This window comes from Puntigrus tetrazona, chromosome 25 (genome assembly GCF_018831695.1).
Source record: "Puntigrus tetrazona isolate hp1 chromosome 25, ASM1883169v1, whole genome shotgun sequence".
In the NCBI taxonomy this organism is placed as follows: domain Eukaryota; kingdom Metazoa; phylum Chordata; class Actinopteri; order Cypriniformes; family Cyprinidae; genus Puntigrus; species Puntigrus tetrazona.
The window spans coordinates 6500094-6525988 of NC_056723.1; the positions used below are offsets into that span (position 1 = coordinate 6500094).

Sequence of the window (25895 nt, forward strand, 5' to 3'; positions counted from 1 at the left end):
CCAGTATCAGCATAACATCTCATGTTTAATATTGTACAGTTAGGCAGAAAGAATAACAGTTGAAGATAAAACATGAAGAAATACAATCGGAAATTGAAAATTGAATACATATACAAAAAATAATAAGAAAACAAACATATCTAAAGCCATGTTCAGGTCTACTATTTAAAAAAAAAAAAAAAAAAGCGTAGAGTGGTCAAAGAAAGTTTTTTTTTTCTTTACCCAGAATACTGTTCTATGAAAACCATAAACTAGACACGTACTTCAGAGCATCTGCGTGGCTTAGCGATCCACGACAGGAAGAACGGAGTGTTTTCAAACTTGCATAATGACAAACCTGCAAAATATATAATAGTGTGTGATCACATGAGGCGCACGGGGACCGTTTATTGCCCTTTGCATTAAGAGTTTTGTGCACCTTGCCGTCTATACGTTGCTGTTTGGCATGTGTTAAGACCTGGAGCCTGCGTGTAATAAATCTAAAACTATCCAACAGGAACAAAAGAGCTCTTCCATTCTCATTTCCGCTTGGAACGTAAAGCGGGTTTATTACAAAGGGTAAGTATGGCTAAAATAACATCCGTTTAGATACACTGAACTCACTCGGGTTAAAACTGACCATCAGGCCCTGATCTAGGACCAGCCCCAACAGCTAAAAATCCAAGTCCCAACTATTAAAATGAAACAAACTGGTCTCAGATCAGTTTAGGTATAGATCGAGGGACGTAATCGGATCACAATAATAAAAATAAAAAAAAAAATAAAACAAAACGTGAGCAGAAACAGTCTGCAGTTTTAAGGCAGAATGTTCGAGCAACATCCTATAATATTATTGTAATTCTTTTATATCCATCCATATCAATAAAATGACTATTGTTATCGACAATCATGCCATTTTGTATAACACCATCTATGGTAGGGACACAGTTATCTACGTACACAGCCGGCAAATGGGTTTAAAAAACATGGAAAACTGTTATTGTCATAATTTAGCTGTGCAATAATGTTAAAACAAGTCTTTTAATGTTTATGACCCCCGAAGAAACACACCAGTCACGAGACCTTCTATCCATAGCGTTGCTTTTTACGAAGACATACATGCTTAAACGCGTCGCACTTGCTTCCGTCCGTCTGTCTCCTTCTCTGTCTCACCCATGCAAACCTACCACGAGACCTTCTTATCACCAAGACGTGTGAACGTGCGAGATCGAAATGGCTCTGTTCTGTCAGAAATGATCACGCGATCAAGTTTTGTTTGTAATTACTGGAATTAAAAGTTATTAAAACGAATGTCGGTCGATGTTGTCATTCGAATCGAACGGTTGAAAACGTGCTCTTGACGAAAAGCGCATGTGGCGTTATATTATAGCTGACCAGAAGAGGGAGATAAAGTTGTGCGTGGATGTGATTATAAAAATATCCTGAATTTCATAGCTTTTGTTTATGCAATGGAACGTGCAGTAAACTGTACCATATCCCTCCCGGAGAGTGTTTCTTATGGGGTCATAGGACATCACATCATAGCATCAAAAGAGATGCAAGGAGTTTCTGGGTTTGTAAGGAATGGAGCTTCATGATGCCTTAAAAGATTTTTCCTTTTTTCTTGTTCTTTTCCATTGTCCTGAAAAACACAAAAAGACAAAAACATTGGTGAAGAAATTTAATTAAATAGCTAATTGTTAGTTATAGTTGAGGAAATGTAATTATCAATATTTATTTATTTTTTTAACATTAATACCTTTTTTTTACGCTTTTTCAAAAGTGACAGCGAAGGCATTTAAGTTATAAAAATAAATAGAATTGGTGTTCTTTTGAACTTTCTGAAGAAAAAAAAGAAAAAAATCCTGAAAATAAAAACAGACCCCAAACATGGTAGTCCATGTTTAATATGCAAACTGAAAATGATGAAATTCTAAAAAAAAAAAAATATTTGATTTTGACAATTCATAATATGCAGAATATCTAAAATAAAGGTCCTTGCACACTAAAACTAAAAATGTAATGTGTGTGTTTCTGTTTATTGTGTATTCGTCATTCTTTCCCATCAAAATGCATGCTACAGATGCAAAAATGCTGAAAAAAAATCAACGTAATCAGAATTTTTTATGACGGATGAGCGTTTCGGGGGCAGTGTGTAAAGGTTATTGACAACGTGAGGTCGTATTTATTTTTCTTCTTAACTCTTAGGGTATTGATTAAACCATAACTTAAACATTAACAAAATATTGGCCTAATATTGGCCAAAAATCCCACCTAAATACACTAAAATATCTATTAATTTTGTATTACACTTTTTAAAAATGCTAAAACTTTATTTTAGGTTATAATCTGATTCTGAATACAGATTTCCAAAGTGATCCAGTTTTTTTGGATGTAAGAGACAAATGGGACAGTCAGCCTGCTGGTATCAGTGCGGTTATGTATTTATTAACAAAAAAAAAAAAAAAAAGTTTACTGCATAATTTAGGGACTGAATAATACAGAGAGCTACAGAAAGACTATTTTAAGAGAAAGCAAGACACTGAGGAATTGAGATGAAAGAACAGCGAGAGGCTCACTTTGATGCATCAAGTTTCTGCTGCTCCAGGATGCGTTGCTGGGCCTCCCAGTTGGCTTTTTCCTCCTCAAACTGGCGCCTCTTCTCCTCAAGCTCTTTATACTGAGCTTCTAGATTCTTCTTCATCTGTTCGTGACGCCGCTCCAACTGCATTAAAGACGGCCAAGATTTTTGTGAAGTTACAAATATAGAGCGCAACGGGAGAAAAAAAAAAGAAGCTCACATCAACTGGAACTAGAAACAAAAGCCTCCTCACAAACACACACCTCTGCCTCAGAGTCCTTCAGCTTTTGCTTCTTTTCTTTGACCTTCATCTCAAAGACCTGCTCCATCTCTGTCTCCATCTTCTTCATCTTCATCACATGCTCCCTCCTCTCCTCCTCCATCTGGGCCAGGGGACTCCTACAAGAAAGACATCACAGCAATTGTAACAGAGGTGGAGAAATGTAGCATTACTCAGACTTTTGATAGCAAGCTTTGCTGGTTTTATCACGGGAAAGGGCTATTTAGGACCTCTTGGGGCAAAAACCATTTATCGTTGTCGTACTTTGTGAGCTGGCCCTTGTTCTTGGTGGCATCGACCCCGTTGCAGGTGACGGCTGCTAGTTTCTTACTCCGGTAGTTTTCATAGTGAACGTTATTGGTCACGTCCTTCAGGTCCTGCATGTGCGTCCTGCAAAGGATTGTTTGATGACAGGTTAAACTTTGATCAAAAGTTCTGCATTTCACTGTCAATGACCTGACGCTGGAAACTTGTCAGGCTGAGCCTGGATAGAAAATATTTTTTCCACAGTTTTCTCATGTCCCACGTCACGTTGTTTCTCACCTGATGAGCATGTTCCTCAGGACTGTGAAGTCACAGTGCTCACCGTTCTCCACTGAAACAGGAAGAAATACATGGTTTTAATATCACACCGATTTTCAAACCCTTCAAAACTTTAACATCTCTAACATTTAATTGATCAGATTTCATTAAAACTTCAAAATGCAATATTTAAAGCAATTAAAAAAAAAGTAGGCACTACTTGCATATATATGTGCAGGACTACTACATATAATGCTGTAAAACTGTTAATTGTAAAAATAATAGGTTCACATGAAAATGCATTATTATTGTTGATGTATGCAGTTATGATAGACACTTAATGAGACCTTGATTTTACTAAAATATGCAGTCAAAAACTAATTTGAACAGGGATGCATGATATATCAGTCCCATATCAGCTGAACTTTTTTTTAATTTATCAGTATCGTTCAATATTAGAAATGTAATTTTGCATGCTCATTTAGCTCTATTTTTACATTTAGATAACCTTTGCATCTATAGTAAATCTGAAAAGTCAAAATACGCCCCTGGAGCACAAAACCATTCTTAATAACATGGGTATATTTGTCACAATAGCCAAAAATACATAGTATGGGTCAAAATGATCTATTTATCTTATTTATTTCAGCTTTCAGATGAAACGTAATATAATCAAATATTTCTTTAAAATGGACTCTTATGACTGGTTTTGTGGTCAAAGGGTCACATATTGTGAAAGATAATTTGACGCTTAATTTAACTAAAGAATTCCTTTATTTTAGCTGTTAGTATTTGCTCTTAATTGATTTTATTAAAACAGTATATAATTCTATTACTAGATATTTATTAACTAAATAGTGCAGCATTAAACCACTATTCATTTATCAATTATACGCCATAACACAAAAATAATAATTTTTATCATTACGTAGCGAGCACTACATCCACTTTGAACAGTTTAAGCTTTCTGTGTTCCTAATTTATTTTTAAAAAAACAGCAAATTCTACAACAAGCCACTTATCAATTAGCATCCATAACATGAAAATAAACATTGGGCTTATATCAGAGAGAATTTTGATATCAGTGCATCCCAATACGTTTAAAAACAAACATAATACAGTGATAAATCACATTTATGAACGAACAGGATCAGACACTGAGGTTGTTGACAGAACAATAAATTAATCAGGTAACAGTAAAACGATATCAGACGAACGAAAAATCAAAAGACACGGGTCAGGTGGTTGTCAATCAAACGAAAAACACAATTTAGTCATTAAACATCAAAACGGAATACGTCAAAAGGTTAAACGGTCACAAAAATAAACAGCAGGTTAGCAGTTCAGACCGCTGTGATGTGATCATACACGGATGTATGATCAAACATCGTTATCATCACATGGCATTCTGGAAAAGGACACTGTTTTCTGAAAGATGGTTAAAGGATGAGACTTTTCTGTGAGTCTAACCTGCACCGTTACAGCAGTTACAGAGCCCTATGATGCTTTACCAAGCGAGCATCTTACCTATAAGGAGAACCCATGCTGATTGACCGCCCCAAGTGTCAATCATCTCCTACAACCACCTACCTGTGAGAGAGCAGTTGGAGGGGCGGGACTAAAGTCTCTCCCGAGGGAACACCCACTCAACCTGTGATTCATGGGCTACTACGACTAAAAAAAATGGCGTGTTGTAGGAGGGGTTACATGGCATAGCGATGACAAGCAGAGAGACCAGCCAAATGGAGCTAGGAGGAGGGACGGGGGTGGAGTCATATGTCTAAAAGGATCATGGGATTTGTAATTTCTTCTTTTGTGGGATAACTCCTGATGCTGACAGGTATAGATGGTGCCTCAAAACGGCGTCTTTTATATTGGGTCGTATGTTAAAACAGTGTTGATCAGAGGTTAGAATGGAAACATTAGCACTCAGTCAACCCCGCATCAGAGTTCTGAGGCAGAAATGCTCATAAATGAAGATGTCAATGTACTATAAAATAAAGCTGTGTATGTAAAAAGAAATGTTTCGACCTCAGGGGTACATTTTGTATCCCTCAACGCATTTAAATCCAAGAATGGGGTTGGAAATAAGTAATGGGAGGCATGCATGTCTGGATGCAAGGTTTTGTTTAAACGTGTGAGTAGGGCTGGGTGATATAATCAAATATTTATGATGTATTTGCAATGATTTTGCTGGCAAAAATCACATAATGCAACATCATAAATATTAAAATGTTTTTTTTTTTTATTTTGGGTTATTGCTCTCTTCTCATTTATGAAGCTACAAAATATCTGCAGTTGAATATTTTTGCTTATTAGCACTGCAGAGAAATGCTCCTAAAAAAACTAAACTAAAAACTATATAATTATATTTTAAATGTCAACTGTTTTTATTATATATTATATTATAGTATGAAGTAATTCGGAATTATACAGACACACTTTACAAATATTACAAAATTAAATCCCATAACAATATACCTTTTTTGACCAAATTTGAAATATATGTGATATAAAAGCTTAAATTTATGCGTTGTATTATTTTTTTTTTTCATGTTTTTACTTGTAATGTAGACTCAATTTAATTTTTTTCCCCCACTAAATCTCAACCAAGGCAGTCATTTGTACATATAAATTATAACCAAAAATATAAGCATCTCCAAATATCGAGATATAATTTTCGAGCTATATCATCCAGCCCTACATAGAGGGTAATTAAGAACCTATAAACGTGTTAGAGAGCAGTGCTGCTCTATTTTCTATAGGGGCTGCAGCTTATAGGTTTCTCCATGACTATTTGTAGAGCACAAGTCTGACAATCAGCAAAGATCCTGAGCAGCAAAAAGGTGAAAGAGGAAGGAGAGGGGGGAGGCCTTAACGAAGAGCGAATAAATGAAAAATGGTTTTGTTTACCAATAATGCCCTCTGTCAGTCATGGAAAAGAGCAGACAGAAAGAAAAAAAGAGAAAAGAAAGAATGACACGTAAACAACCGAGGAAAAAAAGACACACTCGCTCACCACACAACAACAATTCCAAATGAAAAAGTTTTCAGGGGAGGAGAGCTTAGTAAAGAAAGAAATGTGGGGGGTAGTAAAACCACAACAACAAGTCATTTGTGGCCTATGATGAAAAAAAGGGGGTGACAATCTTTCTCTGAGTGACAACCTAAGTCCTCATCGTCCTCCCTTTTCCAGAACCCCTCACGTTTGGTAATTCGACCAAAAATCGTCCAGCAAGCCCATGCACTTGTTTCACACGCACTGGGACACCCCTGTTCTCTTGAGAAATGGTACAGTCCTCTTGACAAACTCATATGGGCCACGCTGATGCGGCACGTACCTTCTGCCACACCCCAGGGGTACTGACGCCCTCTGACCTTCCTGCCATTCACTTCGATCACTACGTTGCTACCAACCACGGCCAGAGGCATCTTCTCCTGTTGATACAAACCGCAGTTAATTAAAGCAGGCCTGTATCGACCGCACACAGAGAAAGTGAACAGACACAGGGGGCCTGACGTAGGTTCGCATTGAACTTCAGAGCCACAGATGGGTCAGGCAACTAAATCGGTTCTGTAGCAGTTTGCGTGTCCTCAATAATAACCTCAAGTTAACCTAGAGAAACAAAAACATTGCGGACGCTGCTGGGATAATTACAGACTTTAAAGACAAAACATTTCCCATTGTTTTCGTGTTGTCAAATTCAAAATGGAAGATTTATGTAAGGCTTCATAATAAGGTTGTATATGTTAACACTAGTTTTTTTTTTTTTACAGGATTTTCAGGATTCTTACTGTGAGTAATAAATTGAATTGTTTTTATAGTTAGACTAGACTATGAGCAACTTCCAAATGGTCAAGATTTTGCATAAATACATATATAATCTTAAAGAAAAATGTTCATGCAAAAATCTATTTCTAACAGATGATGTATTTCAGGGCTTTATATTCACTGAAGACAATGCAATTACTTTTAAAAATTATGATAAATCTTACTTTTTGTTTAAAATATACAAAAAATAATAATAATAATAATAATAATTATTACAATTACACACACAATTATTATATAAAAATAATAATTTACATGCACATTTTAGCATATTTATAAACTATCATTTACCAAATTTGGGGATCTCATCTTTGATCATTTTAGTTATTATTCATAATGAATAAACTAATGCCTATAATTATCTGCTGAGCAAACGGATCGAGTCTTTACCTTTATCTTTCGGATCAGTTTGCTGTCCTCATCGTCCTCCGTGTCGGGAAACTCGTAGATCTTGATTTTGTGTTCCTGTATCTCCTTCATAATCTAATTACGAGAGATCAGTAGTATTTGTAGCACTTAAGAAAAACTGCAACATGCAAGCCATCAGCTGTAAAATATAAAAATCACACATTAACTTACCTGTTTCTTGAACAGCTGGCACTCCTCTGGCGTGAGAGTATCGGCCTTGGCGATGAGCGGGATAACGTTGACTTTGTCATGAAGACGCTTCATAAACTCGATATCAAGAGGCTTCAGCCTGGAAAAGGTTTAGAATATAAGTGAACTGAATCAAACGGTTTATGCTTGTTTTGGTGCTAATACATTATTATTTAGACAATATACATTTATTTTAAATATTTACCTTAACATTCATAAAACTACTGTTTAACTACTTAATACTGAAAGTCATGTAAAATAACTAAATACAAGTATAAATAAATAATCCTGTAAATCCATAATCCTGTAAAGTCTTAAAAGCAAAAGTAGAGAAACCACGAGAACTACACGAAACAATGGGCGGAAAAAAAATAAAAGAATAAAAATATGAATATAATGAACAGTGTCAGTAACAGTAAGGTTAAGCAAAACATTGGCTAAGTCTGCAAAGCTTACACACAAACCAAATCGCAAAAATGATCAGTGTCTTTTGAAGTGATGCAATAGAATTGAAAGAAGTCAGGCAGCAGAAACGGGCATGAATAAACAGAGCAGAGCACAGAGCCGCCACCACACAGCACTGAACGTTTTCTCATCGTTTCCTTCCAAACCAGAAAAATTATGTCATGGAGGGAATGAGGCCTTCACTCTGTCTTTCTTTGCATCACTTTCATTCGGGTTTCCAGACAAAGAGGCTGTTCTTACACTAAGCAGGGTTTGTGTGTGTGTGTGTGTTTTTGTGGCTTTGGGGGCCAGCTGAGGGGCTGTTTATACATTTCAGGAATGTCAAGACTGAAGATGCAACACAAAGGTCACAGAGATATGAATGCTGCTTCATGGTGGAGTCTCGGAAAGGGCATGCAAGAAAATAGCTGTTTGTAGAAACGGGGGTCACGCAATACTGTATGTAAATCGTGCTTTGTTTGTCTACACAAAGAAAACAGATGATAAATTACTAACGTATTACTAAAGAAAGTAACTTACATTACTACTTATGTTGAACACCATAAAAGATATTTTGAAGAAACAAACAGCTGTTGGTCCACACTGATTCCCATAGTAGGGAAAGAAATACTATGGAAGTCAATGGGGACCATTAAATGTTTACTAGCATTCTTCAAAATGTCTTTTTTTTTTTACTATCAACATAAGGAAGGTTTGGAGAAACATTTTTTGTTTTATTTAAATTTAAAACTATTCCTTAAAAAACCCCCACAGATAACTGCATTAAAAACACCCACTATAATAATAATAAAATAATAATCCTGCAATTAAATTTAATTACAAATCATTTTTGATATTGAAAAAAAAAAAAAAAACAATTTTCAGCAGAAATGGGCCAAATAAGCTGTTCATTTTCAAAAATAAATGAGTCAACGCCCATCATACGCTAGGCCCAGTTTAGTAGGCATTATGTAAGGCTTTTGGATCTGGGTGTGGGTAGTATGCATCTCCATCTGTGCTCACATGTCCTCTGTCTCTCTATTTCACCCGTTAATGCATTTCAATCAATGCACAGTCTGATGTTCTGATGTCTTCATTGTACCACAGTCGTACGGTATTCATGTACAAAATTCCTGCATCATCCCACTCCTGAGCAAAGTGCAAAATGTGTAAATCAGGACGTGTGTGTGCTGCTTCTATTTTAAGCTGGTTGATTCATTCGTTTGTACAGTGTGCAGTACCCACCCGTGACCAGAGGGGGCGATGAAGTACAAGCAGCAGTGCACCCTGTTGTCAGGCATCTGCCTCCTGTTTACCCGGGATTCAGCATTGAGGAAGTCTTCGAACTTACTGTCGATGTAGTTGATGACAGGTTGCCAGCTGAGAAAAAAAAAAAAAAAAAAGAGAAGGATAGATGAAAGGCTAAGATTGAGAAGTCACTGCATACCAGCCTGTAAAACCATCAAACCATCATATGTAACACCCAACAAGATTTACTCTGTTGTCTAAGAAACTGAAATGCTCCCGAAATTCTCAAACTCACCAGTTGCTGTTGTCCACTGCATCTCCAAACCCTGGTGTGTCGACGATGGTCAGCGTGAGCTGGACGCCCCCCTCTTTTATCAGCACTTTGGACTGTTCCACCTAAAACACCAGGACCACAAGTTGTCAACACAGGAAATGCGAGTTAGCCTGTGACAGCAATCTTGCCAGTTAGGTCCAGATTCATGTCACTGGCACAACATCATCGCTAACTAAATCAAACCACAAACATGCGAGTAGAGAGATACTGGTTTGCGCATAAAAATGAATACTTTTGCACCTGCATCAAACCAAAAGGTCATAGACGACACTGAACGTAAATGTTGATGAATGCTATATCTGTGCGTCATATACAAGATGCTAATAACAAATAAGCATTTATAAGGTAACGAAGTGCATCCTAAATTGCATACATGTCCACTTTTCTATGATGTTCTATAGTATGTGTTTTGTGACGTTTAATTGTATAGTAGCGTATTCATACTAAAAAAAAGAGCATTTTAAATACGCAGCTTTAATAACGTGACGGAGTGGCTTGTAGTTTAAGATTTTTAATGACAAAATAACCTTATAAAATTTGTATACTATGTGGTTGAGTAGGCTACATAGTGCATAAGTACAGTTCAGGTAGAAGTAATCCAACAAATAGTGAGATATTGACTAGTATATTGTATTAAAAGGTACATCTTTAAAGTCTCTGCTGCTACAAACAAACATATTTTTAAAATGACGTCAAGTTATAAATCACCCTTTCTCTTGCTAGCAACAGATGTTTCTGCGTCATCTTTTACATTAGTTGCATTCTAGGTTAGGCTAGTGTCAGGCACCAAGGAGAGACATTGAAATGTGTCATCTCCAGTGTCACTATGATTTAGATTCATCCTCTCCTGAAGTTATTTCAGCTGCTCTCAGTAAAAACCGGCTTATTCTCACAGGTCTGGTTATTTCTGGCTGACCCTCTTTTTCTAAAACTGCACTCTCATTCACACATACACTTTCTCACTAACAAAAACAGCCACAGACTCTCTTAGTTCTTCAAAAAGAGGAGAGTAGGGAGAAAACGAAGAGACTTAAGAAGAAAATGAAAGAAAGCGAGGAATGGAAGTGGAGTGAACCTTAATAAAGCTCTTGCATTCTCGCACAAACTAGGACGTTTATGAGGCATATCAGGTTGAGTTTGCAACAAGACAGAAAAAGAAATAAATGAAAAATGTAAGAAACACAAAGCCACAAAAATGTTAAGACTTTCATTCGACGCAACCAGAGTGGCCCTTGTGTGGCTGCTATGACAAACACTGCAGATTGTTTTGGAATATAAATACTCTCGCCGCTGACTCTGTGTCCTGCCTGAAATGACCACAGAGGACTAGACAACCACACATCACAACATGGCCTTTGGCCAGGCTGACAAATTTATACCACGGGCATTCATGGTGGAACAGCAGAAGACAAAGTGTATGGCGGAAAGCATCCTACCACCAGGACAAGTGCCAGAGAAGGTTAAATGAGGTCTGAAGAGGAAAATTGAAAATGCCAGAGATTTCATTTGTGAAATCCAGGTAAAACTATTGCAAGTGAACAGATTGAATATAAAATCTCTTGTAGTTTTTTTGGTATAAACAAACAGGTGCTACCTTGGACGAATGTTTAACAGAATTCAAGTGGAAACAAGCGATTGTCACCTTGGTTTTACACCCCATCTCCAAATGAGAATGAATTTGTTTAGATGTTGGGTGATAGATGCCACAGTTGCTGGATTTAAACTGTAAGATGATGTGGAGGTTGTTTTGGTTGGTTTCTGCACAGCTGTGAGAAAAGCAAATAACCCTAAATAAGCAACCCCCGAACTTTGATCCATGTAAACAGATACAATATGATGAAAACCTGTGCTTCTCATTAAAACAAAGGAGCATAAATAAACCACATTTGAATATGACAACTAATTTTGCTCTTGAAGGGTCTTTAACACTCTTGCCCTTTAATGTCTAGTAATCTGTCAGACCATGATCCAATTCAGGTGTTTTTAATTAAGATTGGAGCTAAACTCTGAAGGATAAAGGCAGAACTAGACATCCATATGTTACTGCAAAATAAGTATGGCAGACAGTTAAGTATTTTGAATTTCAATATTTCCCCATGAGATGTACATACATGATAAGACATCTTTTTCAAGTTGGACACTAAGGTGTCATTTCATCCCACCCAAGTTTGACCAAGATCCAAAACAACTTGGATCCAAACCTCAACGGTGAACTTGATGTCATGATGTCAACAAAGACAGAGTTTGTTCATCAAAATAAAGGAGAATCGAGAATGTCTGCACTTTAAACCCCAGAAAGGGCTGGGCGGCCTCAAAACATGTCCCATCTCAAGGGTGGTGGGAAAGTCATTGCCGGGTGTTGGGTTTCGTGGGAAAATTCTTGACCTTCTACTGAACTCTACTTGCCTCCAGTGGAATCTAGACCCCTTCATATTACCCCTCCCATCCTCTTCAAAAAACCACTCCAATTGAGTCACTCCATCATACCGCAAGCTCTTTTGAGTGTATCCTCCCCCATTTCTGATGTTCCAGCCTCAGCATCTGCTCTCGTCCTGTTTATCAAATCCATATAAGGTCAAAACTCTGCTGTCTCTTTCCTTTGGGAAGTCTGTGAGCATTTGCTCTGGCCTGAGACCTATAGAAGGAAGGAATCTGTTTGTGATTGCTTGAGCCTGCTTGGTGCTCTGCACTCCAGCTGTCTCAATGCACTTGCATGCTGGTTGACTTGAAATTGCCAAGACAAAAAGCAATCCAGACTGTGTGAGTGTGTTTAATGCAATAAGGTCATGCAGCTAATCTAACAAGCACCACCAAAAAGTAGCAAAACAAAGCTGCTCAGCTGAGTCCAAACTGTATGTACTAACCCTGGATCATGCAGACTGGATTTGTTTGCTGACAGTACCATACAGGCCAGTTTTGACAAATTCACCTCAGACCAAAAATTGGTTCCTGTAGCACAACAATAAGGGCATGCAAGAAAACAGATTGATATCCTGCATTATACATGAAGTTGCACAGTTAGGTAGCGCAGTTCATCTTGAATGGTGCACTTTGTTCATGGCAAAAAGATTGCCGACTTCTGGTCCAAGGTAAGAATAAGAAATCAGACCTAAGAAGCCTCCCTCATGGCTACTCTCTGTCACATCTGGATGCAAGGCAGAGGAAGATAATGGTGGCTGGAGATAAAGGGTCAAAGGTAAGGGAAGAAAGAGAGAGAAACCTAACATGGAGATAGTGGTAGATAAAGGGAAGATCACTCGATCAGTATCAGAAGTCAAATGTCAGCTAAAAAAGACATACCTGAACAGTCTTCTTGATCCTTTGAGATGGGCCAGGGTAGTCTTTGGAGTACAGGTCTGTCAGAAAGAGGGAATTGATAAGCGTGGATTTGCCCAGTCCAGACTCACCTAGAACAGAAAAGCAGCAAACAAAAAATGTTAAGTGGCTGTGCTTAATTTGTGCCAGAATGAAATGCCAAATGCAAGAGACAGACGGAGACACCCATACTTAAAAACAGGAGGTGATGAATATGAGACTCTCTACAGATCCTCACAAGCTTTCTCACATCCATCCACCCACACAGAAACACACAATTAGTTTGTTGTTTTTGAGCCAACTAATGGCACATGTGGGACCCTAGCCAGAAAATCTTGAAGACAGCAATCAAATGACAGCAGATTCATGGGTATATTGGGAAAACAGCGCGGACAAAGAGGAAGACAGAGAGAGAAAGCACTTTTATTCTGAAGTAATAATACAACATTGCTTGCTCCATTCCCTCTAGCCAACTCCACATTTCTCTTTACAACTGATGAGCAAGAAGCTGTGTCATTCTGAACGTCTCATGAATTGGGGGAGGGGAATGCTTGGGCTCATCTGGCAGAAAAGACCACCAATGTACTTTCCTCACCCACTCAAATACACATTCTCACTCCACATTTTTGACACAAGCTTGATCCTAGGCTTCAAGAGGGGGTGTTGAAAGCTCCTTCTCTCAATAAACAATCTTCCCACTGACAATCCTCTGCTACCGAGCTTCCAAATCTTGCCTTATTCATTTACTACACTAAGCCTGATATGGACATTTACCAACTGTAAGAAGAAACCAATATTCAGAAGTAAATAACTTTATTTGTTCATTGAGATTGATAGGCTTGGTTATAACATGAACCAATTTTCAAAAGTATGTGCAGTTACCAGTGTGTCCCATGGAGCCAAAACGGTTCAACATTTGGACATATACACACTTAAAAGATTCTCTGTGCCGTGCCAGAGATAACACACACACACCAAACCCACCCTCTGTCTGCTAAGTAAATTTACGCCTCCTTGCCTCTGGCTACAAAGACTTACCTAAACAAGACAGAGGGACTGGACTGTGAAAGCATCTATGTGTGTGGGGTTGAGTGGAAGATGAGAGGACGTCAGCAACCTGAAACTGAGGCAACCAGTGGAAGAGAAGGAAAGCGGGGAGGAGAGACAGATAAAGAGAGACAGAGTAGTGTTTGGTCTGTCTGCACTTACATTGGCATTTTAATGGAAGCCATGTACCAACACACAAAACCATAGGGAAACAACACCTTTTCTTTTTTTCTGCCCCAAATAACAAATGGAGGATTCACTTAACCTAACAAAGAAACTTAAATTGATTTATTTTGTACAGTACATTCTGTGTATTCCGAATGTACTTTTAACTAGCGTTATTTTTAAAGATGTCCTTTTGGCGTTTTGTCTTTATTATGATATGACAGTGGAGCTCAGACAGGAAGTGAACTGGGAGAGAGAGAATGGTCTTTGAGCCAGGATTTGAACACTAGGCTATTGCTACTGCCACACTGGCATTATTTTAGTATTATTTATATAAGCTACTATTATAATATTTATAAACATTACAAATTAGATTATATATTTTCAGTTTTAACTTAATTTTTTTTTATTTTATTTTGTTGTGTGCTCTTGTCATTTTTATTTATATGTTTTTTATTTTAGAATGTCAGTTTACTTTAGTTAATTACTAAAGTAACATTTCTCATTTGTAAATATCATATTAAAAATATATATAAAATCAAAACTAATTTTATTAGCTTCAGTTAACAAAAAAAATAAAGTAAAAGTTAGATAAACTACGACAAAAATACATTCTGCGACCATTCATATCACAAAAACACTTTACATAATTATAATAAATGTTTATATAATAAAAATCTAAACTCATTGCAAATCTGTTTGCTCAAACCATTTCCAGAGGTTAGTTTAGGCTAGTAAAAGCTCTAGTATTAGTACACGTATGCACAGCAGGATGCATTCATGAAATCCCAATGCCACTGCTTTAAAGGGTGAGAATAATTAGATTAGCCTCCAGCTCCAGATATCTCTAACGCTCTGTTTCTCCCTCTCTTTCCCTCTCACCCCCTCAGGGCAAAACCAGGCCCAATTAGCCTCATCCCCGCTTTTAATTAAATATCTGTCCGCATGATCTCTGAAAACGAGACGCTTCAGTCACACAGCAAGGATCCAGGTCTAGTTCACAGTTGGCTGACCTTTATCAGACGCACGGATGAATGGAGTGAACTCACCTCCCCGTCTCGTTTTGGACCCTTTATCGTCTTTTTTTTTTTACTACTGCAGTCAAAAGGCATACAGCACTTCTGCTTCTCTAGCGGGGACAAACAGTGACACTGGAAAACCATTAAACAGAGGAAAGGTCTATATAGCAGTACTAATAGACTGGTACACAGTGCAGATAAATAGACCCTATTACGCTGAACTATACCCAGACAGGCTATAAGGGGAACAGATATTTGAGAATAAAAGAGGCATGCTAGCATCACTTCCTGACCCAGTTTAACGCAGCTTGCATTGAGCTTGAAAAAGTGGGGGTGAATGGTGTTTAAAAATATTTTAAAATCAACAGCATTTCATGCAGTATGTTTGCAAGTCTTTATAACCCTTAAAATCTATACATCTTAACCCTTAAAATTCTGTCGCCATTTACACACTCTCACGTTGTTTCAATGTAAAATGATTCATATTTATTCATTGCATTCTTAACACCATTCCAGCATCTAAGGCAATATTCATGGCGATAACCATTAATTATTTATTTTAAAAAATGCTAATATTAAAAAAATATCTTAAAATATGACCATTTCATTTACTTTAAAATAGTCAAGTGTTAAACAAATGTTTAAAAGGTCATAAGGTAAGTAAATGATGACAGAATTTAGATTTTTGGGTAAGCTATCCATTTAATGATTTAGAAAAGTGCTTTAAATTTATGATAACTGATTATTAATTAATCAAACTTCCCTATTTAGACTGAAAAATTACTTTTCTACCATTATTAATTGCTACTACCCTAAATGGATGGGCGGATGGGAGGACTGAGACGAATCGACAAACTTTCCAAGAGATTCCGTACATTCTTCTTGACTTTCATCTTTTTACCTCTTCCTGTCATCACGCTCTGGGCCAGAAAGCACCCCAGGGCCTATTACTGGGCTCAGATATCCTGACAATTCCCCACCTCCACCTCTTTTCCACCGCCCTGCCCCCCATCCAATCCCAGCTCTCCCATGTCTTGCTGTCTTTTCTGCTCGCTCACTCACTCACTCTTTCCCCCTCATAAAAGAGGCTCAAGCACTGCTGCCATACAGTTGCTTAACCCTTCAACAAACAGATAGCGGACAGAGAGCCCGACTACCTCAACACATGAAGCTGAATTACTGGTGCAAATAACACCAGGCAGGACCAACTAGAGTTTCAGGATCAAGTATTTAGTACAGCTACTGATTTTAAAGGATGAGAGAATGCAAGTGTGTGTTTAGTTGGGTTTCTGAGAGGGGCTCCTGTAGTGATAAGATCCATTGTTCGGCAACATAGGTCAGAGTTCATCGCCGAACAGCCTGAGATAACAATCAGCAAGGCTTTGAAAAACTCCAATGGACACACACGGACACACACACACACACACACACACACACATAAGCTCAAATAGGAAAATCAATCTGACCTACATAGAAAATAAGATTCATGAGGTGACACGTGTGATGTTACACACCGCACGCGCTCGATCAACATATACACGCTACATTAACTCACATGCAGGTTTGGAAAAGAGATGTTCCTCTTAAACACACATAATTCTGCCCTAAGCTATGGACTATGTTTCTGCCATGCGCATCGATTTCTGTTCTGAATCTGTAATGTTATATACAGTGAGCAATGATAAGAAATGAGTAATGGCTCTCCAAAAGCCATTGTTCTGATTCATAGCAATCTTCGCATAATTTAAAAAGTTGGTATGTTAACCACATGGAGCTTGCTTACGATACACTGTCCAGCTTTAAAGGAACCTACGTGAAATCTGTGGTTAACATTATGCAGCTCATTCAAACTCTTCCCTATAATGTGACAGAAGATCTCTAAAGTTAGATTTCACCATTATATATTAAAGTGGTTTAGTAAATCGTGCAAGCTGCCGTGAATTCTGCAATTTGGAAAGTCACGCTGCTTTGCAAGGATTTAGATTCATTTTTTATAAATATGCTGAAGATTATAGTAAACAAAGAAACAATTAGACACTTCAAAAGCACTGGTGGCTTTTACAAATGAAAACAATATTTTTTGGGATTTGTATAATGGTGTTACTCCACTACATACATACACAGTCATCGAGAGCAAGTTCTGCACAAAAGACACACAAGCTTAAAATACTTATAAACTTGAAAAGCTTTCAAAACTTTAAAAGAGTGTTTATTTGAAAACCCAGAGGTACGCCGGTGTTTGTTTGTGCTCTGGCGGATACATTAGCATGTGTGGGCTAAGACTGTCTGACAGGCTTAGCTCTATGACCGGGTTGTTAGATGACCTGTTGGCAGGCCAGAGAGGGGAAGCTTTGGCTTCATAATCCAGGGATTAAAATCTCCTCCCTGTGTGTGTGTCCGTGTTTCAGGCAGGGACCTTTTGAACGACGACCCGAACGACGCTAATGTACAAGAAAAGTGGTAGCTCTTAGCAGTAGCGCAACCACTCCAGACAAATTGCTGTTGTGTTTGTTGAATCTCTCCGAACGACTTGGAATTCAACAACATGTCAAGTCTGAAGACTTCAGCTACCGATTAGAAAAATCATCACTTAAAACATCTCAAGTTTTGTCCAAACACAGCTGTTGGAGTTGTTACCGTGAAGGAATGCAAACAGCGCAATTAACAAAAACATGCATGAAGTTTTTATTTTTTTTTCTATTCATTGCTTGTACAGGTGCGAATTCTACCACACAGATTGAATAACAGTTAATAAAATGTACTAAACCATATTTCTAACAAGACTGCAAACTTCGAGATTTCATTTTACTTCGCAAATCTTTTTGTGGCCTGTTCTTGTACCTCAAACACGCCTCAGATAACTCAATTTGAAAAACGAACCTCTAAAACTCTTCACTTTTTCCAAACGCTTTCTCCCTGAAGAAACATTTTGCCAGCTGGTTTGAGAGGGAAAGCTCAAGAAAGGAAATGCTTGTGAAAAAAAAAAACACAAGGGAGGCTGAAAGAGAGAGAGAGACAGAAAAGACAGGAAACAGATTTTTTCCTCCCTGAAATTTTGGAGGGAAAAATGGAGTCCACAGCCAAAGCCCTGTGGTGCCTGTCAGGATGAGTGACAAGAGAACAAGACAAGTTTTCAGTTCTGTCCTTTAAAAGGCCACTGGACGTGCCTGAAGACAGTTTTTAAGTAGATACGAAAAAAATAATATGTGTATTACACACACATTTTTTTATGGTGAGAGGGAAACGTGTTTCTGAGGTAAAAAGTGGCATGTCAAAATTAGATAAAGAGAACTGAGAGACAGATATTGATACTAGGTTAGCATTTATTGAGATCAGTGGCACTATTCAGTGTATAAATAAATATTTAATAAATATTCAAATATTCGGGGTCAGTAAAATATTCTTTGTTGCTGTTCAGCTGCAAATCATCTTATTATAATGATTTTTAAAGAACTATAAAGACAGGAGTAATGATGCCGAATATTCAACTTTACCATACAAATAATTAATTTATAAAAATGAAAAATACTTTAAATTTTAATAATAATAATTCACAACATTACAGGTTTTTTTACTGTGTTCTATACTGTATTTTTACTATTCAGTTCACAAATATAGGAGAAACAAAGACCAACCGCTATTCTTTATGCAAATATTCTAAGATTTTTTCAAATTTCAAACTGTAATCATCAATGTTTACAAAACCAAAAACAAACAGACCAGCTAAAGACTAAATTGTCTAAACAGTCAGGGATAAAAGTTCTGTGGTAATTTCATGTCAGTTCAAAAAAAAAAAGATGGTTACACAATTTCACTGTACTGATGAAAGTTTGAAAGTAACTTTGCTACTATAACGACCATTTTAACCAGTAAAATTTAGCTAAAATATTGCTAATGTGACTGCATATGTACAATTGCAAGCGCTGTAAATTTACTTAACACATCTTCACAGCAACACAACTGGCTTTCTACAAAGACTAGTGCGACTCAACTCCTGGCACCAGTACAACTGTCTAAAAAGGCCGGTTAACCAAACAGGAAACCTCAAACTAGACAACTAGGCTATATAACTGAGGAAGGGAACGAGTGAGAGACAAAGACGCGGAATGAGTAACGACTTGGAAGAGGAATAGAAGAATTAATAAGAATTATTTGACACCAGAGCTGGAAAGCAAACCCTCTTCAAGAGCTAACAGACACATGCCCCGTTACTATGGCGAAGCGCTCCGCAGCAGTTATGTCACCAAGATCCATATTTCCAATACAGCTTTAGTCACAGCATCCAAACCACAGAGAGTGCGTGATGGAGACAACAGCATTGATCATTCAAGCATTTCTCGTCTATCTCCTCTTCTTTGTGGGCATTTACTCATTCGTTCACCAGCAAAAACAAAAAAAAAATTAAACACTTTTATTCAAACCACAGACTATTTCCTTGAAGCAAATAACAAACCACAGCAATCACATTCTGCGCGCCAATTTAAAAAAAACTAGTACCATGTGTGTTCTTCATGTATATAAAGAAAACCTTTTTCAAATAATGGCTAATGACGACATCACTGGGTTTTTTTGGTTACATTTTTATTATTATGCCGTATTAGACCTGTTCTTGTTCAAATATTATCATTAAATTTATCAAAATGTATTAGCAAGTTTTAGAAATTTAAAAATCGGCATTTTGTCTTTTATATAGTATGGTGTGGTCTTTTTTTGTGATTTTTATTCTTCTATGCATTATTAAAATAGCTTAAAATTTTGTTTAAGCTACAGTCCTGTTACCATCGCATTTTACAATTTTCTTTTCCGCGACGAACTACCATAAGACAAAAAAAAATAATTAATTATGACGTCACAATCCTTTCAAGACGCGAATGTTAAAATCTTGTCTTTTTTTGTTTTCATCTTTTCGCGTCCTTAGTACAATAAGTTGATCTAGCATAAATAATAGATCAACGCAGGACTAAATACATACAATTTATACATTATCAGCATTAAATTAATAGAAAAAAAAGTTTCACAGCTTTCTTGCAATGTCAAACTGCATGTCAACGTTACATGAATGTTTCCTCAGTGTTTTCTAAAGGCACATCCACATCCATTTTTTGTTGAAAAAGAAAAAAAACAGCATTAACGATCGCTTTTCCGTAAACATAATGCAGTTTCACAACCTTGAGGAAAGTACTTGAAACTGAACCGCAAACGTGAATTCTCAATTACATCAACAAACTTAATTCAGCTGGAAACGGAAGCACAAAAGAAAACGTCAATCTGCAAACATTTGACTTTCTCACAGGTGAGCAAAAAGAATTTTGCGACTTACCGACAACCATGAGCGTGAACTCAAACCCCCTCTTCACAGACTTCCTGTACACCTGGTTGGGGAGGTTGGCAAAGCCGACATAACCCTCCAGATTCCTCTGCTGGAAGAGAACACAGCTTTACTCCACATTCCACTGATTATAGAGCAGAACGGCTCCACCATTACTGTTATCCCTCTCAAAACAGGGCTCAAGAAGACTTCAGAGGAAAGATATTAAAGGCTACGCTAATATTAACATTAGTTACGGTGGATAATGACTCCTAATCTACCACAACAAAAGGAGAACATGGAGTTTTGCTAATTTGAGGACACGTAAACGGATCCGTTTTGAAGACATAAGAAAGTAACACACCAAAACAAGGACGTGGAGCGCTTTTCTAGCCCATAAACAAACTTTGGAGGCCGGGGAAGGGACGACACATGGGATGGGGAGAAGACCACATGCTCATTTACGTTTCGTATCAAATCCATCATAAACTCAATGTCGTCATGGAGACAGTGAATTTCACTCCAGATCACAGCCAGCGCCTTGTCCAGCCGTAAGTCCTTCTCGAGCTCCTCCATCCCTTTCTCTCTGTCGCTTTCCGTCTCTTGCAATCTCATGCTCTCGGAAGCACAGCGCTGAAGCACACGCTAGACGAGGCAAACACAATTGATCGCTCTGCTTTGGCTCCGCTGAGCTTCTAATGCATGACAGGCCAATGGAAAACCAACTAGTAGGGCCCGTGCTTATCATTTAGAGAGAGATATTTTGAATGGGCTGGTCTACAGTTATCAGGGTGACTTAACTCTTTTTGGCCACAGACGTACTAAACCAATCTAAACCAAAATTTGCCCAATAGATAAACATTTTATTTCCTATAGTTCACACAAAAAAATAAATGTTGTCAGATTTCATGGTTTATGGTAAATTATTATACCAATAAATAAAATTAAAAAATACTGGCTGATAACATGTATCTCTAATTATATATATATATATATATATATATATATATATATATATATATATATATATATATATATATATATAGAAAGATAATACATTATATATTGCTCACTTAAATTAATCTTTATACACCAATTTAATAATACCATTAAAATGGAATCTTTAGAAAAATCTAAAAAAGTATTTTTTTAAATTGTACATTACAACGCTACAACGTGGTAATTTAAGTATTTTAGTTTTCATGCATAAATAAATGATTGGATTTCTGTGTGAACTATATGCCTTTAAAAGACCAAAATATCAAAACGAAACCTCTAACAGTTTATGGGCAAAATGCAACAGCATCTTCTTCAAAACCATACTATATAATTCATACAGCAGTCTATAAATAGCCTTTCTCTGAGAACAGCTCAGGGCATTTTCCATGCTTTCTCTCTTCAAGCGCTCTTACATAACTGTAAGATTGATGTCGCTGATGGCCAGCACGGCAAACAACAAAACATCCGACTAAATGGGCCAATCGAATCATTGATTATCGAATCCCCTCTCCCCCACCATGTGCAATGCAGAGAACGGGACAGATAGTGTAGGTGGGAAAATTGTAGGCGTTTACAAGCTTACTATTCAGAACAGGTTTAACATTCGAGCACTTCATTCATCCTTTGAAGTATGCATAAAACAGATAATACGAGGACCCTAAATATAATGGCCCCAAAAGGTATTAAAAGCTATAACCGTGTATAATGTCAATCTGCATCTGCAAAGAAAATGCTAGACTTCTCCGAACCAGCTTCACTTTTTGCAATTACTCAAACAAATGGCCCCATTTCGATTTTAAGCGCACATATGAAGTGGGTTTCCTTCAAGTTCACGCGGATGGGATTGTGATATACGCTCGGTGACAGTTTTTGGCTGCCGTTCTCTCTAACCCCATTGAAATGCATCTCCACTCACCGCTCTCCGCAAGAGCTGCGCATCATGCTTAGAGCCCGCCGCTCTCATTCGCTCCAAATAGCTATTAACACGCCAACTATTGCGCTCCTAAAACACATTTGTATGCATCTGCAATCACGATCATCTGTCTTAAGGTCAATAATAATCAGCATATTATTATGTGTGCAACAGCAACCACAACAGACTCCCCCGTCAAAAAAAAGGCAGGTTTACTTTAAAATATGCGATTTACCATTTCACATATGCCTCAACTATGTTACGGTAGGAGGAAACTTTGATAGAGTGTAATGTTTAAAATGCAAGGATTGTTCGGCTTTACAAATATGATTCTGAGGAGCTCATTTTTAGTCTCCATATGGTTTGGATAAAATTACAACATTTTAATACATGAGCTGGGCACATGTGACATAATTCACTTCACCCATAGCCGTTCATCAATAAAATACAGGTCTGAATCAAGTTTATAGACCCCCGATTATGGCAAGCTATTTTCACAATTATTTCTTAACAACGGCTACTTTAATGTAACTGGTACTTATTAGTCATTTCTAATTTAAATTAATGCAATAGCGAAAACACTTGTTTTTAACACTAGTGCTTATTCCTTAACCAGTCAAGTTTGCTTTGCTGTGACAAGCTGCAAATATTAGCTATTAAATTCTATGGGAATCTGCGCACTGTATTCCGACTGTTGCTATTACCTTTTTGCTAGTACTACAAACAATTACCACACATTTCCACATAATTTGCAATCGTTAATAGAGAAACAGCGACTTAATAAAGGCTAGCAGAAAAAGAATAGCTGCAATGAAAGAGTCATTAATTAAATAGCCTACTAGATGACACTGGATAACATTAACAAAAATACTATCCTCTGTTAAATAGCTTTTGGTGAAATTACCAATAAAATATTTGTTGGTTTTAGGAAATGAATGTGAAAGCGGCTTGCCATAACATATAGCTGATTAGAGGGGCAGTCACGCTAGGAACCAATTCGCCCACTACTACGCAAAACCATGAATCCATAAAACAGATGTGCCTTAAGATATATATTCTGGACATATTTGGGTAAATGCATGAAAACTGTACTCACCGCAACGCTGGAAACAGCTGAGTCGGGTCTCTCGATCATTGTCCTGTGACAACACCCACTCCGAATCCCAATAGATCAGGCATAAAAAGATGAGTCGACTCAAAAAGGGTCGCGTGCTGAAGCGATGATGAACCCCAACGGCTGATTCGGATTTGGATTAAGTGAATGGGTTTTTAAGCAAGGTGAACGTGCACGGGACAAAAACAAGCATGCGAGCATCGGCCGGGGAAAAATGTTACAATGCTGCGAGCATGAAAGGCGATTGTCCTCCTCCTCGAGAATGCAAGCCCCATTGGTCAGCGACTGGCCGCTTGAGGTGATGTCATAGACTCCCGCCCACCCATGCGTTTCATTGGATCGCTGGATTTTCGCAAAGGATTGTGGTATTTGTAGTGGCGGGAAAATGAAAAAGATGCCGTATGTGACGTTGCCTCGGCAGACGCATGCACGATACTTAAAAACGGGATAATAAATATTTAAAATATTTTTTGTCAGCACTGAGATCTCATAAAAAGACAGGAAATATATGTATAATCTGAATTGGGCTGTCACTAAATATTAGATACAAAACCTTCACCCCTTGCTCGCTAATATACTCAAAGAGCTTGATTTACTGGTTCAGACGTGAACTCAAGTTTTACTCAAGTTAGCACTGATTCATTCACTTATTAAGCTTTAGGGGGCTGATCTCTGCAGGCATTTATGCAAGACTTAGACATAGAACCATGCAAAAAAGAAACGGCAGAACTTGTTAGAACCTCAAAAAGAAGACTTCTTTTTATTCATATGTTGACATCAGTCTGCGTATTTGCAGCATAAACGTTTAAGAGGAATCAGTGCATTACTGCCATCTGCTGGTGGCTCCGATCAGAAACACTTCTTCAGCAGGGATGCGTGTTCATCCTTTTCCTTCTCTTCTTCTTCTTAGGTGTTTTATTGGCGGTTGGCAAACCCATAGATATGTATATATCGTACACATACATATATATGTGTACAAAATTGCGGTGATTATGAGTTGATTTATATGTTCGGTAAGGATACATTTCCTTTTAGTGAAATATTCAAGAATTTGTAAACTGTAACGCGTCCCATTTGTCATCATGACAATATGCTATTCTATTTCCCGAACAGGAAATTTTAAATGTCTGATTATTAATTTTATTTTTTAAAGTTTACTTTAGATTTAGCATTGCACACCAGCGGAAAGAAAGAAATCGAAGACATTTTTCAATGAATATAAATGTTTTTATTAAAATAATTGAAGTAAATGCTACTTGACAGAGTTTAATATAATTGTAAAGAAACCTGAAATAAATTGTAAAGTAAATATTTATATAAAACGGGTGACACTAAAATGAATTCCACACATATGACAACTTCCGTATGCAATATTCTCTATTGCTTATAATACGGCTCATTTACAATTTGCATCAAATCAGTAGCTTATTGACATAATATTATTGATAATGATTAAATCAACATATTCAAATAATGCACATCACAATAATAACGGTCTAAAATGTTACAATTCATTCGTTTTTCTTTTTTTTTTTTTGCATTTATGCAAATATGCAAGTGCGTGCATATACATTAAAGAAATTTCTATTTGTAGACAGATTCATTTTGTTGATCTTCAATCATTTTTTCTTGTCTAAGCCCGTTGGATCCATTTATATTCAGGGTCCATGCAGAATAGATTCTTCTGAATCTCTGCTTTCTTCTGTTTCTTGGGATCTGGAAGTAATACAAATCTAGAGCAGATTACAAACAAAAGCATTAAAACTACACAAACGTGAAGCAAATACTAAAGATTAGCTACAATATAAATGTACATCTAATGCATATGGAGAGGACGCTCACACAATGTGTCTGAAAGGGCAGCTGCTGCTTGTACAGAAATAAGACTCCATTAAAGCAGCAGATGCTGTTAGCGTTTATTGCATTAGTACCTGAAAAAGGGAAGAGTTCATGTGATTCAACATGTTTTTAAAGGTTTTTTTATTCTCTAGGTTTTTTAAATACAATGCAAATATATTCAGCATTTTCACAAAGAGGTAATTAGGATTTTTTTTGAGTGCTGGATGAAGGTTTTAAAGTATGCAATAATTACTTAAGGCAAAAGTGCAAGTGAATGCAAAATAGATATTAAAGGAACAAAAAAATATGAAAGATTGCGTTCACTTTTTATTCCATTTTGTATCTTTGGGCAAGCATGA

At 37.2% G+C, this 25895-nt stretch overlaps 1 protein-coding gene across 4 annotated transcripts; it reads right to left on the reverse strand.

The window, feature by feature from the left end:
* Nucleotides 1-6: 6 nt before the first annotated feature.
* sept15 (septin 15) lies at nt 7-23958 on the reverse strand. Of its 4 annotated transcripts, none has more exons than XM_043228267.1 (14): nt 23680-23958; nt 20684-20780; nt 13118-13224; nt 9779-9879; nt 9481-9615; nt 7774-7891; nt 7585-7677; nt 6704-6800; nt 6276-6287; nt 3384-3435; nt 3105-3230; nt 2824-2959; nt 2559-2704; nt 7-1621 (listed from the first exon to the last, which is right to left on the reverse strand). In XM_043228267.1, the coding sequence occupies exons 1-14, from the start codon at nt 23716-23718 to the stop codon at nt 1582-1584; spliced, it is 1299 nt and encodes a 432-aa protein (XP_043084202.1). In that variant the 5' UTR covers nt 23719-23958; the 3' UTR covers nt 7-1581. The 4 variants fall into 4 exon arrangements, with proteins under 4 accessions (XP_043084202.1, XP_043084201.1, XP_043084204.1 ...); XM_043228266.1 differs by having other exon boundaries at nt 20684-20783; nt 23680-23957; XM_043228269.1 differs by lacking the exon at nt 6276-6287 and having other exon boundaries at nt 23680-23957.
* Between the last annotated feature and the right edge of the window lie 1937 nt (nt 23959-25895).